The following is a 13260-nucleotide window of genomic DNA, read 5'->3' as shown; positions in this document are numbered from 1 at the left end:
ATTGCTGACACACTCATTCTTTTTTTAAACCTCCACCTTGGTGGTTCTGCCTTAGATACTGCCCTTTCAACAACTAATCTTCCTCTGAAAGCTTTTCCTGATTTTTGTATATGCCTCTTATATTTCTGAAGTTATAATTTGGAGTTAATTTGGCCTATTTTGGATATAAATTTTTATTTTGGTCCTTTATTCTTATACAAGAATGAAAAGTCATTTTTTTATTGCTTGCATCGTAAATGATCACTTTCGTTAAAGTTTGTGTCCTCTGTGCTTTCTTTTGTTCTCTTCTTCTGTTTTAAACTTCAGTTCCATTGTGGAATAGAGCTTTGTCCCATAACCCTGAAGAAAAACACTGAGATAATAAATGTAATCAGTTTTTTTTTCTTTTCTTCTTTTCTTCTACTTTAAACAGGTAATGGAGAGTGAAGAGTTTATGTTACTTCCAGCTAATCAACTCATTGATATAATATCTAGTGATGAGCTAAACGTTCGCAGTGAGGAACAAGTGTTCAATGCAGTGATGGCCTGGGTCAAATACAGTATTCAAGAAAGACGTCCTCAGTTACCCCAGGTAATGATAGAAATGCTTCTCTAGGAAACTGCTTTGTACTAGATGCATTTCTCTTATATAAATCAGTCACTCTCCTTTATATGTGTGTTAGACTGTAAGAAAGTTTATCTTTCCAAATAATAAAGGAAATAAGGGTTGGGTTTGTTTTGTTTTGTTTGTTTTGTTTTTTTGAGACAGTCTCACTTTGTCACCCTGGATAGAGTCCCATGGCATCATAGCTCACAGCCAACTCAAACTCTTGAGCGCAAGAGATCCTCTTGCCTCAGCCTCCTGAGTAGCTGGGATAGGTGCCCACCATAACACCTAGCTAGGAAATAAGGGTTTAAAAACATTTTGACTGCTTATTATTGTGGACTTCTTGCTCTTGTGTTTCTCCTGTATTTTGGATCAATTCTACATTTGAGCTATAGCACAATTCAAAACTTAAAACTGTATAAAAGGAACAAAATAAAGCAAGGATGCTCATTCCCTATAGCTTAGAAATCTACCACATTTCCCTTCCCTATTAAATTCTTGGAAATTCTACCACACTTTGAAAAGTAAGGAGATGAATTGGGACATACGTGGTCACTGAGTGAGAAATGTTTAAGACCCATTCTCAACAGTCTTTAGCAATTTAACAGTACATTCTTCTGGATTGTTAATTAATTTGAGTCCAGTTATAGGAATACTCACATTGCTGCAAGCTTAAAGTAGCAATTCTAAAGTGACATTAGTGTGCTTTTAATTTTCTGAATATTATGCATTACTAATATTGATGGTTAAAATAAATCTAATGTTACGTTAGTGTTTATGCTTTCCTTTCTTCCTTATTTATGGTATTCAATTAGTTCCCCAAACAGTTGGAAGCACAGCAGGGGAGCCTGGGTCATGTGTTCTTTTAAACACCTTGTAGATGAGAGCTGTGCCTTTAACAGTGTGTATTTCTCACAGGTGCTGCAGCATGTTCGTTTGCCTTTGCTTAGTCCCAAGTTCCTGGTGGGCACAGTAGGCTCTGACCCCCTCATCAAAAGTGATGAGGAATGCAGGTATGGATGGCCCCAGATGGGAAAAATCAACAACTAATCATCCCTACATTCCTCTGGTCTCTCTATTTGCATTGCTTCTTAAATATTGTATTTCTTTGTGCTAAAAGTAGGGCACTTATTTAAAAGGTTTTTCCTCTGAGTTAGGGACAAATGGAGGAGAAGGAAGAAGAGAGGACTGAACTTCCAGTTTTCTATTCCATTGGGTTTTTGTATGTGGTGCTTATTGGTATCGAAGTGGCATTAAAGAAGTAGATTTCTGGGCGGCACCTGTGGCTCAGTGAGCAGGGCGCCGGCCCCATATACCGAGGGTGGCGGGTTCAAACCCAGCCCCGGCCAAACTGCAACAAAAGAATAGCTGGGCGTTGTGGCGGGCGCCTGTAGTCCCAGCTACTCGGGAGGCTGAGGCAGAAGAATCGCCTAAGCCCAGGAGTTGGAGGTTGCTGTGAGCTGTGATGCCACGGCACTCTACCGAGGGCAATAAAGTGAAACTCTGTCTCTACAAAAAAAAAAAAAAAAAAAGAAGTAGATTTCCAAGATTTTAATGCAAGCTTGAATTTGAAGAGTCAGTTCTCTGACTGAGAACTGGGTACTTTTTCATTCCCTTATATATGTCTAGTTGATGAATAGGACTAGACTTGCTTTCTAAGAGTGTACCAGGGGTCCTCAAACTACAGCCCGCGGGCCACATGAGGCGGTGTGATTGTATTTGTTCCCGTTTTGTTTTTTTACTTCAAAATAAGATATGTGCAGTGTGCATAGGAATTTGTTCATAGTTTTTTTTTTTTAAACTATAGTCCGGCCCTCCAATGGTCTGAGGGACAGTGAACTGGCCCCCTGCTTAAAAAGTTTGAGGACCCGTGCGAGTTAAAGCTCTACCACCTTCTAAAGTAGCTATGGAAAGATTTCCACTAGAGCCAGGTAATGCAGTTTCCACATCTTTTCACAAAAGAAACTAACTGCTTTTACAAAGGGGGAAAAAACTATTTTACTAGGTTGTCTCTGAGGTATATACAAAATTTAACAAATTATTACACTTTCCCAGCTTGATAGATTTTAAGATTTAGGTTCAAATCTGAAACTATCTGGCATTTTTAGTCATTTTTCTCCAGCATGTCCCAAATATAAAAGCAAATCAGTACTCAGAACTTCTTGAGCTACACTGACCTTTAGGCTTCCCTTGCTTATTAAAGAAATTTGGAATTATCCCTTATTCTAGAACAGAGGTAAAACATATAAATTCCTTTGCATTTCTTCTATAAACTGAAGCCAGTTCCTTTAACAGGAGAGGCTAGAGAGGGTTTTAGATGTTTGTCTGTTAAATTTAAAACACAGACATGTGGCAATTAATTTCCCCATATGAATTATGCATGCTGAAATCTGAAGAAACAATACATATGTGTCCCTCTTTCATTAAATATGTATCAGATTATACTAATCCTGATGCAGGAAGTGAGGGTACTTAGGAAGTCACTTTTTAAAGAAGACTTTTTCCTGATACCCTAACCTCACCCATTTGCTACCTGTGTGACCTTGGGCAAGTTACTTTTACATATTTGTATTGCAGTTTCTCCCTCTATAAAGTAGAGATGATAATAGTGCTTATGCCATAAACCTGTTGTATTAAATTAGTTAATGTGTATTAAGCACTTAAAAAACAACTAGCACACACACACACACATAAAAAAAAATAACTAACACATAGCTGTAAGTGTTATTACTATTAATTTTGTGGGTTTACTAAGTATTATAGCTCTAAGGTACTTTGTCTAGAAACCCTTGAATTACTTACCAGCTAGTACTCAAAGTCTTTGTCTTAAAGTAGAGAAAGCTAGAAAAGTCTATTGACCATTAGCTTGGGGGGGGGGTTTGTTTTTGTTTTTAGGATACAAAAATTCAGAAGGGGCCTTAACAAAGCCTTATATTGGAAAGTGCATTATTGGGTAATACCTAGGACTGGTCTGGCAGGAATGAATTACTTTTTGTAGTGCAAATAAAAAGAGGGATGTAATTTTGCGGCCCAGGAGAGCTGAAGATCAAACCCAATGCCTAGGTCATTGATTACGTCACATGCATTGAACACTGAGAAAACAGTTCTGGGAAAGATCTCAATCCTTGTTTGGAATATCGTAATTTCATTTAGGGCAAAACACACCAACCACTTCCCATGCAAACTTCTGCAAAGACACTGTCTCACAGACGGTGGAGACTCCAGAAATGGAAAATGGACACACTCGATGAGAACCAGGATTCCACATCTTTTCTGACTTGTCAGAGAAGCAATGGAAAATAAACAATCCCTGGATAATCTAAAAAAAAAAAGAGGGATGTAAATAAAGGGTAGATTAGGAAACACTTTCAGAGTTGGGGGAGAACAGTAATAGACTGAATTTGCACCAGTCACTTTAAAGACTCAAGTGAAATAGGTATATACACAAATAATTTGTATTACGTTCTTCTCTTTACGTACCATTACTAGGCAGAAAAAACTCTGTCTCAGTAGATTTGTTGAGATTAAACCATTTGTATGAGTTCTGACAATTAAGTCCTCAAACTCATTCTAGAAAAATTGCTACATGCCTCATTTGTGAATATAATTAAGGTCACCTTCAAAGTACTCCTGTTGGAAAGCTAAGCACTGACACCAGCACCTAGTCCACCCTTCAAAGCAATTTTGGAACTCTTTTTCTGGAATGGCCATCATAGCTGTCATCGTATTACCCTTGATATCCTAGATGTCATCAAAATGTCTTCCTTTCAATATTTCCTTCATCGTCAGGTAAAGAAGAAAATCACTGGGGGCCAGATTAGGTGAGTGGGAAGGGTGCTCTACTACATTTATTTGTTCACTGGCTAAAAATTCCCTCACAGGCAGTGTGGTGTGAGCTGGTGCGTTGTCTTGATGCAAGAGCCATTAGTCTTTGGTCAAGATTTTCAGTTAAGATTTTCCTGTTTCTATATCCATGTTTACTTTACTTGGTCTGCTGTGCTTCTCATAGTCAGCCAATGATTGTGATATACAATTCGATGAATTTTTACAATGTTGTCATCAGTTCTGTTCATTACTGGGTACCCTGACCTCTCTTCATTTGTGACACTCTCTCTCACCCCAGAAAACCATTTAATTCATTTGTACACTGACTTTTCTTCATGGCCTTATTGCCATACACTTGAACTAATATGTCCCCGATTTCACTTCCACTGTTGCCAAGTTTAATAAGAAATTTAAGGGTGGTACCTGTGGCTCAAAGGAGTAGGGCACTGGCCCCATATGTTGGAGGTGGCAGGTTCAAACCCAGCCCTGGCCAAAAATTGCAAAAAAAAAAGAAATTTAATGTTTGTTCATTGCTCTAATTGAAGCTCTGACATTTTCATGACAGCACACAAAAACATGCAACAATAATGAATGCCACTCAACAAGACACTACCACATACCAACATGAACACAGTTGTGAGACACTGATTTATCAAGGTTATGAAACCTTACCAACTTGTTCATACAGTGTTGCCAACATAAGCATGCAGTGGCAAGTTCATGAACTAAATCATCAGACCTCATATGGTACCAGATAGCAAATTTGTGACAGTACAGAATTTCTCTTTGGCAATCTGATTTTTGACCCGTTCGATTACTTTAATTAATCTAGCAAATATCTAGTGCCCTGGCTGATGTAGCTATTTTGCCAGTATACTGCAGAAGCTATTAAAATTCATTAGAAGGAAATAACTCTACCAATTAGAATTTGGTAATGGGGCTGTAATTTTTAGTTCTTCATAAGTTATCATTAGCTGTAAGCATATTGAGCTTTAGGCTAGATTTTCACAGAGATATGAAGTCATGATGGAAATACCAGTCAGTTCTCAACAACTCATGGTATGATTGCCTTTCATGGTATGCTTTCGTGTCTCTCCTAGTTTTATCTCTGCCAGTTTTAATAGTGGCTGGCATTTAGGTCTTGATTTAATTTATACTTGCTCCCCTTCACCAACCTATATATTCCCAAACCATACTGGGAGATTTGACTGGCAATGTTTTTTTTGTTTGTTTTTAATCTCACCATGTGTGTAGTAATTGACAATGATATTTAGACATTTGGGACAAAGGCGCAATTTTTTTTTTTTTTTTTTTTTTTACAGAGACTTGGTAGATGAGGCTAAAAATTATCTCCTATTGCCTCAAGAACGACCACTAATGCAAGGACCAAGAACAAGACCTCGGAAACCTATCAGATGTGGAGAAGTACTCTTTGCAGGTTTGGATCTTTTTTTTTTTTTTTTTTTAATAAATTTTTGTGGAGATGAGAGTTCACTATGTTACCCAGGCTAATATTGAACTCATAGCCTTAAATCATCCTCCATCGTGGGCTCCCAAAGTGCTGGGATTACAGGTCTGAGCCACCACATCTGGCCAGGTTTGGATCTTAATATACTGTTACTAAGACTCAGGTTTTCGCAGGTGAGAAATTGTCATTTGAATAATCCTTTGAACCACTATGATATTTACTGTGAAAGAAACAAATAATAAGTTAACATGTACTCTTTTTTTTTTTTTTACTATTACTATAATCATTTTATTAGAGATATAATTTTCTGAAGATGAATTTAGAATACATTCTTTTGCATGAATACACTGAATAACCAGATAATTCTGGAGAATTATATAACAAAGAAATGATATATTTTGATCCACTTCAATACACATGACAAATCAAATTAGCGTTCATGGCACACTCCAGTAGATATACCCATTGATCAGATAAATTGCAGGATATATGCAATGCCCGGTATATTAACTCTAACATCATCATTCTGTCACTCAAGATAGCATAATAGAATGAATTTTGCTGAAAGTGTTACAGTTCTACTCTTGGTTAGGCTCTTTTGCTGAGGAGTTAACATGTACTCTTAATCCATGACCCATCACTGGTATTCTCCAAAAGAGTACTCTATTTTTATGTAAATCTAAAAATTTCATTACAGTAGATTTTTGTTGAAATGTGTCACATGCCTTAACACTTTCTATACTAACGTGCAAATTCATGGAGCTAGCTGGGACCTAATGTAGTCTTTGTATTTAAGCTTCCAATTTTCAGTAATTCCATACATCTTACATAAGGACATCTTCTGATTTTGTTGCCCCATTTTGATATGTGAAATATTCTATTCCTTTTCATTAGAAAATTTCATGTAATCTCTGGGGCTTAGTACCCTTCACTATCATCCTAACCACTTGCCTATCTTTTTTTTTTCTCCAATTTAATTTTCTCTTAAAATGCAGGCATAGGCTGTGCACAGTGACTCACACCTGGAATCCTAGCATTTTGGGAGGCCATGGCCGGTGGATCGCTTGAGCTCAGGAGTCAAGACCAGCCTGAGTAAGAGCGAGACCCTGTCTCTAAAAAAATAGCTGGGCGTTGTGACAGGTACCTATAGTCCCAGCTACTTGAGAGGCTGAGGCAAGAGAGTCACTTGAGCCCAAGAGTTTGAGGTTACTGTGAGCTATGATGAAACCACAAAGCACTCTACCCAAAATGACAGAGTGGGACTCTGTCTCAAAAAAAAAAAAAAAATGCAGGAATAAATATTTCTCTGTATTTACTAAGGAAAACTGATTTTTTAAAGCTTCCTCTAAATTTTTTTCATCTAATTTCTTCATATGGGAGATTGCATAATTTCCTTAAAAAGAAAATTGATTAAGAATTTTTTTCTTTCTGGGCAGCGCCTGTGGCTCAGTAAGTAGGGCACCGGCCCCATATGCTGAGGGTGGCGGGTTCAAACCCAGCCCCAGCCAAACTGCAACAACAAAAAAAAATAGCCGGGCTTTGTGGCGGGCGCCTGTAGTCCCAGCTGCTCGGGAGGCTGCGACAAAAGAATCGCGTAAGCCCAAGAGTTAGAGGTTGCTGTGAGCCGTGTGACACCACGGCACTCTACCCGAGGGCGGTACAGTGAGACTGTCTCTACAAAAAAAAAAAAAAAAAAAAGAATTTTTTTCTTTCTAATTTCATTCATGCTTTTTTCTTTTTTTGGGGGGGGGGTCAAGTTGTACTCTTTCCCTGGGTAGAGTGCCATGTCGTCAGAGCTCGCAGCAACCTTAAACTCTTGAGCTTGAGCAATCCTCTTGCTTCAGCCTTCCAAGTAGCTGGGACTATGGGTGTACACCACTATGCCTGGCTAATTTTTTTTTCTCTAGTTTTAGTAGTGAGGGGTCTCACTCTTGCTTAGGCTGATCTAGAACTCCTGAGCTCAAGCAATCCACCTGCCTCTGCCTCCCAGAGTACTAAGATTACAGGTATGAGCCATCGTGCCCACCTATCATACTTTTTTTCTTTCTATTTTGAGAGTATTCTTTTATTCTTGTTTTAGATTTCAAACTTACTAATTTATCATGCACTGAAGTCTCCCCTACTCCCAGTATCCTAATGTTTCACTTACTGTTATTTAATAGATTGATAATTTCTATTCTTTTGTTGTTGTTGTTGAGACAGAATCTCACTTTGTCACCCTCTGTAGAGGACTTGGCATCATAGATTCTCTTGCCTTAGCCTTCCTAGTAGCTGGGACTACAGGCTCCCGCCACAACGCCCAGCTATTTGTTATTGTTGTTGTTGTTGTTGTTTGTTTGTTTAGTGGGCCCCGGACAGTTCGAACCCACCAGCCCTGGTATACATGACTGGCGCCTTAACCACTGATCTACAGACACTGAGCCATAATTTCTATTCTTATTTCTATTATTTTCATCCTGCATATGCATGCTCATGTACACGTTCATGTCCTCACATGGGTTCATACAATCGCCTGCCCACACCTGTACGCATTTACATCTTCACCCCTATGTACCAGTCTATAGTAAAAGGCTTGTGAATAAATTCATTGTTGGATCTAGTTAAGTTCACAAGGAAGCCTATGTAAAATTTCTTTAGTTTTAATGGTTAAATGGATAAATTCTATTTTAAGCATCTTTTATATATAAAAGTAGTTGGATGTGCTAGCTTCAAAATGTTGTGCTAGCTTCTTCATACAGGCAAGAATGCTATTAATGCAAATTATATTAGAGTTTCTATGATTATTTCCCAACTTTGAAAGTCTGTTGTTATTTAAAATTAGAAGACTGCAAGGTCTAATATTTGGTATCTGTGGTTTCATCATGTCATGTTGGTTTCAGGAATTCTGATAGTAGGGTCATCTTTGTGGAGGTACAGGTTGAGCACCCCACATCTAAAAATCTGAAATCCAAAATGCTCCAAAATTGAAACATTTTGGAGTACCAGCATGACATATTCAAAGGAGATGCCCACTGGAGCATTTTGGATTTCAGATTTTCAGATTTGTGATGCTTGACTGGAGTATAATGCAAATTTTCTAAAATGTTTTAAAAAGGCAAAATCTGGCTCAGCACCTATAGCTCAATGGTGAGGGCTCCAGCCACATACACTGGGGCTGGTGTGTTCGAGCCCGGCCCAGGACTGCCAAACAACAATGACAACTATAACAACAACAACAAATAGCCAGGCATTGTGGCAGGCACCTGTAATCCCAGCTACTTGGGAAGCTGAGGCAAGAGAATCGCTTAAGGCCAAGAGTTTGAGGTTGCTGTAAGCTGTGACACCACGGCACTCTACCAAGGGCAACATAGGAGACTCTGTCTCAAAAAAAAAAAAAAATAGAGAAAAAAAATATATATATATAAATAAAAATGGAAAATCTGTAATATTTCTGGGAATGCTTCACTTGTATGTCCCTTATTATACAGATCTGTTAACTACCTTAACTATCTCAGTTTTAGTGCCTGGAGTAGAGATAACAGTACACTACTATTTTTTTTTTTTTTTAATCAACTTCAGAATATTCTAGCAATGATTAAGAACTAGTTAAGGAAGAAGAGAAGGTAAGGGGAATTTCATGGAAAGTGGTACAGAAGAGAGCATATGATCAAAAGCTAGAGGCTAAGCCAAATAGGTATACATTTCAGTTCCAAGGTCCTTTCTGGATTCAGAGAGAGTACCAATTTACTGGAAAGGGACAACATACACCTTTGGGAATACTGGGATAAATCCTCCTTGGTCATGATATATAATCTTTTATGCATTATTGGTATTATTTAACTTTTTAACTTTGATTCACTAGTTTAAAAATGAGGAAACTATGGTTCAGAGGTAGAGATATCCAACCTTTTAGCTTCTCTGGGCCACATTGGAAAAAGAATTTTGTCTTGGGTATACATTAAATACACAAACACTAATGGAAGCTGATGAGCAAAAAAAAGGTCAGTACATAATTTTCATGATATCCACCATCATAGATAAGCAAAAAACGTTTTCACATAATCTGAATACAGCCCATGGGCTGTAGGTTGGACAGCTTAGGCAGGATTTCCCTAAGATTGAATAGCTAGTAGAGGCAATAGTTAAACCCCAGTGTTCTAACTAAATTCAGTATTCTGTCCATTATATGCCACATTACCTCATAATCTTATGTGAATTAGTATCATTGCCTTCCTTTGTAAAATGGGCATAACACTAAATTAAAGATTACAGCAGTCCTAATGGAATAAGTTAAAACCATAACTTGTGTTTTGACTTGCTTCTAGCTTTATTCCAAGCATTAGGTCACAGTGAGGTTAGCAGTGAGTGTAACATTCTATGTTTTAGGACGGGTATTCTCTTAACCATTTCTGTTACTTCCCCAGTGGGTGGTTGGTGCAGTGGAGATGCCATTTCCAGTGTTGAACGATATGATCCACAGACCAATGAATGGCGCATGGTAGCTTCAATGAGCAAAAGGCGATGTGGAGTTGGAGTCAGTGTTCTCGATGACTTGTTATATGCGGTAGGAGGCCATGATGGATCCTCTTATCTCAATAGTGTTGAAAGGTAAGTATTTAAGTATTTTCTCTGCTATTCATATAGTTTCATTTGACATATTAATTAGAAAACAGATGCGACTTACTGTATTAGTTTTGTATCTATGATGCTAGTTGGCAGCCTAGACCACTTAGTATGACACCCGGCTACTTTATAATCTGATCTCTACCTGTTTTTCCAGTATGTCTCCCATGACTTACCACCATTCTGTAAACATGCTACTCCAGACTCACGCATCAGATTACTTGCAGTTCCTTGGACATGCCATCTTCCTTCATACCTCTTTCCCTCTGTGTATGTGTATGTGGTTCTTTCCTCACTGGAATATCTCTGCCCCTTTAAGACTTACACTTCTTTCAAGACACATTACCTCTTACATAAACCTTCTCTGGTACCATATACATGAATTATTTACTTATTCTTCTGCTCTTTCATTCAAATATTTTGAACATGCCTGTACATATCAAATTGTACTATAATTGTTGAAATATCTTTCTCCCCAATATCTATCTATTACAGAGTCTGGGCACATTGGAAGCGTATAGTAACTGATGTTTTTAATAGCTTCTTGCTCTCACACAGCCTTTTCCGTAGAATTGTGTTGATTTACAGTGATTCTTGATATTTCTTTTTTTTTTTTGAGACAGAGTCTTACTTTGTTGCCCTCAGTAGAGTGCCATGGCATCATAGCTCATAACAACCTCAAACTCTTGAGCTCAAGAGATTCTCTTGCCTCAGCTTCCTAAGTAGCTGGGACTACAGGCACCAGCCACAATGCCTGGCTATTTTTAGAGATGAGGTCTCACTCTTTCTCAGGTTGGTCTCAAACCTATGAGCTCAGGCAATCCACCCACCTCAGACTCCCAGAGTGCTAGGATTATAGGCATGAGCCATTGCACCTTGACTTGATTCTTGATATTTCTATAACACATTTATGAAAGCCTGCAGGATAACAAGTTCTAGAGGTAAAAACTATGTAGACAAAAAACAAAAAGAACAGAGGGATAAGTTCCATAGAAGCAAAAACAAAAAGCCAAACACATACATACTTAAAAATAAATTGATGGGTTAAAGAAATGAGTAGAATTGAGTATTTATAAGTGAATAACAAGGCTATATATTTCAAAATGGATAAAATGCAATTAAGGTGGTACTCAAAGGCAAATTTATATGATTTATAATTTATATGCCTCATATAGCTTGTATGCATTTGTAAATAGGAAACAGGAAAAATAAAAAAATATGCTTGTAAATCTGGAAGTTATAAAAAGAGCAACAGAAGTCAACAAAACAGAAAAATAATTAATAAAAAGAGAAAAATAATGAAATTGAAAAAATGGTGTATCTACAAAAAGAGCATTTTGAGACTTTTTTAAAATTAAAAATGAACATACTCTCTGTCCCAGTGCTTTGTCTTATTACCCATTCACAGGAGGAGAAATATATGTAGTACGAGGGTAATCACTGTTTTTAATAGCAAAATGTCAGAAATAGCCTAAGGGTTTTAATCAATAGGAATTTGATTAAAACTGTATTGTACCTCTAACATTAATAAAGTAGATCAAAGAAAAAATCTATAGCTATATTAGCATAAATAGATCTTAAAAATATGTTGAGGGGAACAAAATAATGGCTATTGTATGGTACTATTTATGTAAAGAAAACATACTTGCATACAAATATATATATATGGATATTTATACCTATTTCAAAGTATTTAACTGAAAAATCTTGAAGGACATACACCAAATCAAAGTAGAAAAAGATCAGAACTCAGGTGGGATTTAAAGGGGACTTTTGACATTCTGATTTTTTAAAAAGAAAATATATTCGGGTGGCACCTGTGGCTCAAGGAGTAGGGCACCGGCCCCATATGCCAGAGGTGGTGGGTTCAAACCCAGCCCCAGCCAAAAACTGCAAAAACAAAAAACAAAAAAGAAAATATGTTCATATATAACTTAAGTAAAAATTAATTTAAAAAATAAAAGCAAATTATATTTTCATATGTTTCACTTATTAATCAGCCAATACTTAGAGGGAAAATATGTAACATATAAATTCTTTAATTTGAAATATGTAAACATAGCCATGCTTCCTTTGTGTAATACAGTCTCTGCTCTTGATGTGTTCTTCACAGATATGACCCCAAAACGAACCAGTGGAGCAGTGACGTGGCGCCTACCAGCACCTGTAGGACAAGTGTTGGTGTGGCAGTACTTGGAGGCTTTCTCTATGCTGTGGGTGGCCAAGATGGTGTGTCTTGCCTCAACATTGTGGAGAGGTGATTTTTTTCAATTTTTTTTAAAAGAACTTATATGGCTCTTTAAAAGAAACAGTTACAGCTGAATTTAGGACAATAGGGGATCCACTATTCAGTGGGTTTCCCCCATAGGCTTTCAGGAAAAAGTTTTCAGCTGATCTTAAAGTGTAGGAAAATGAGAGATGCAAAAAATATTTTTTTAATTGACAGACAAAATTGTCATATATATTTATGACATGCAACATGATGTTTTGAAATATGTATACATTGTAAAATGGCTAAATCAAGCTAACTAATACACGCATAACTTCACATACTCAATGATTTATTTGTGGTGAGAACACTTAAAATCTACCCTCAAGTATTCAACACATTGATGTTAACAGTAGTCACTGTATTGTGCAATAGATGTCTTGAACTTATTCCTCCTGCTTAACTGAAATTTTGTATTCTTTGACCAATATCTCCCCACTGGCCCCCAACCTGCCCTCTGCCTAGCCCCAGTTAACCACTATTCTCCTCTCTGCTTCTGTGAGTTTGACT

At 37.3% G+C, this 13260-nt stretch overlaps 1 protein-coding gene across 2 annotated transcripts in view; it reads left to right on the top strand.

Moving 5' to 3' along the window:
• Positions 1-13260, top strand: part of KLHL20 (kelch like family member 20) — a 59167-nt gene that overhangs the window by 29245 nt on the left and 16662 nt on the right. For both annotated transcript variants that reach the window (XM_053606806.1, XM_053606807.1), the window contains exons 4-8: positions 413-571; positions 1505-1599; positions 5734-5849; positions 10283-10466; positions 12595-12738. In XM_053606806.1, coding sequence (XP_053462781.1) covers positions 413-571; positions 1505-1599; positions 5734-5849; positions 10283-10466; positions 12595-12738 — 698 coding nt within the window. The remainder of the gene's footprint in view (positions 1-412; positions 572-1504; positions 1600-5733; positions 5850-10282; positions 10467-12594; positions 12739-13260) is intronic.

This window comes from Nycticebus coucang, chromosome 10, assembly GCF_027406575.1.
Source record: "Nycticebus coucang isolate mNycCou1 chromosome 10, mNycCou1.pri, whole genome shotgun sequence".
Classification (NCBI taxonomy): domain Eukaryota; kingdom Metazoa; phylum Chordata; class Mammalia; order Primates; family Lorisidae; genus Nycticebus; species Nycticebus coucang.
This window is presented reverse-complemented; position numbering and strand designations above follow the sequence as displayed.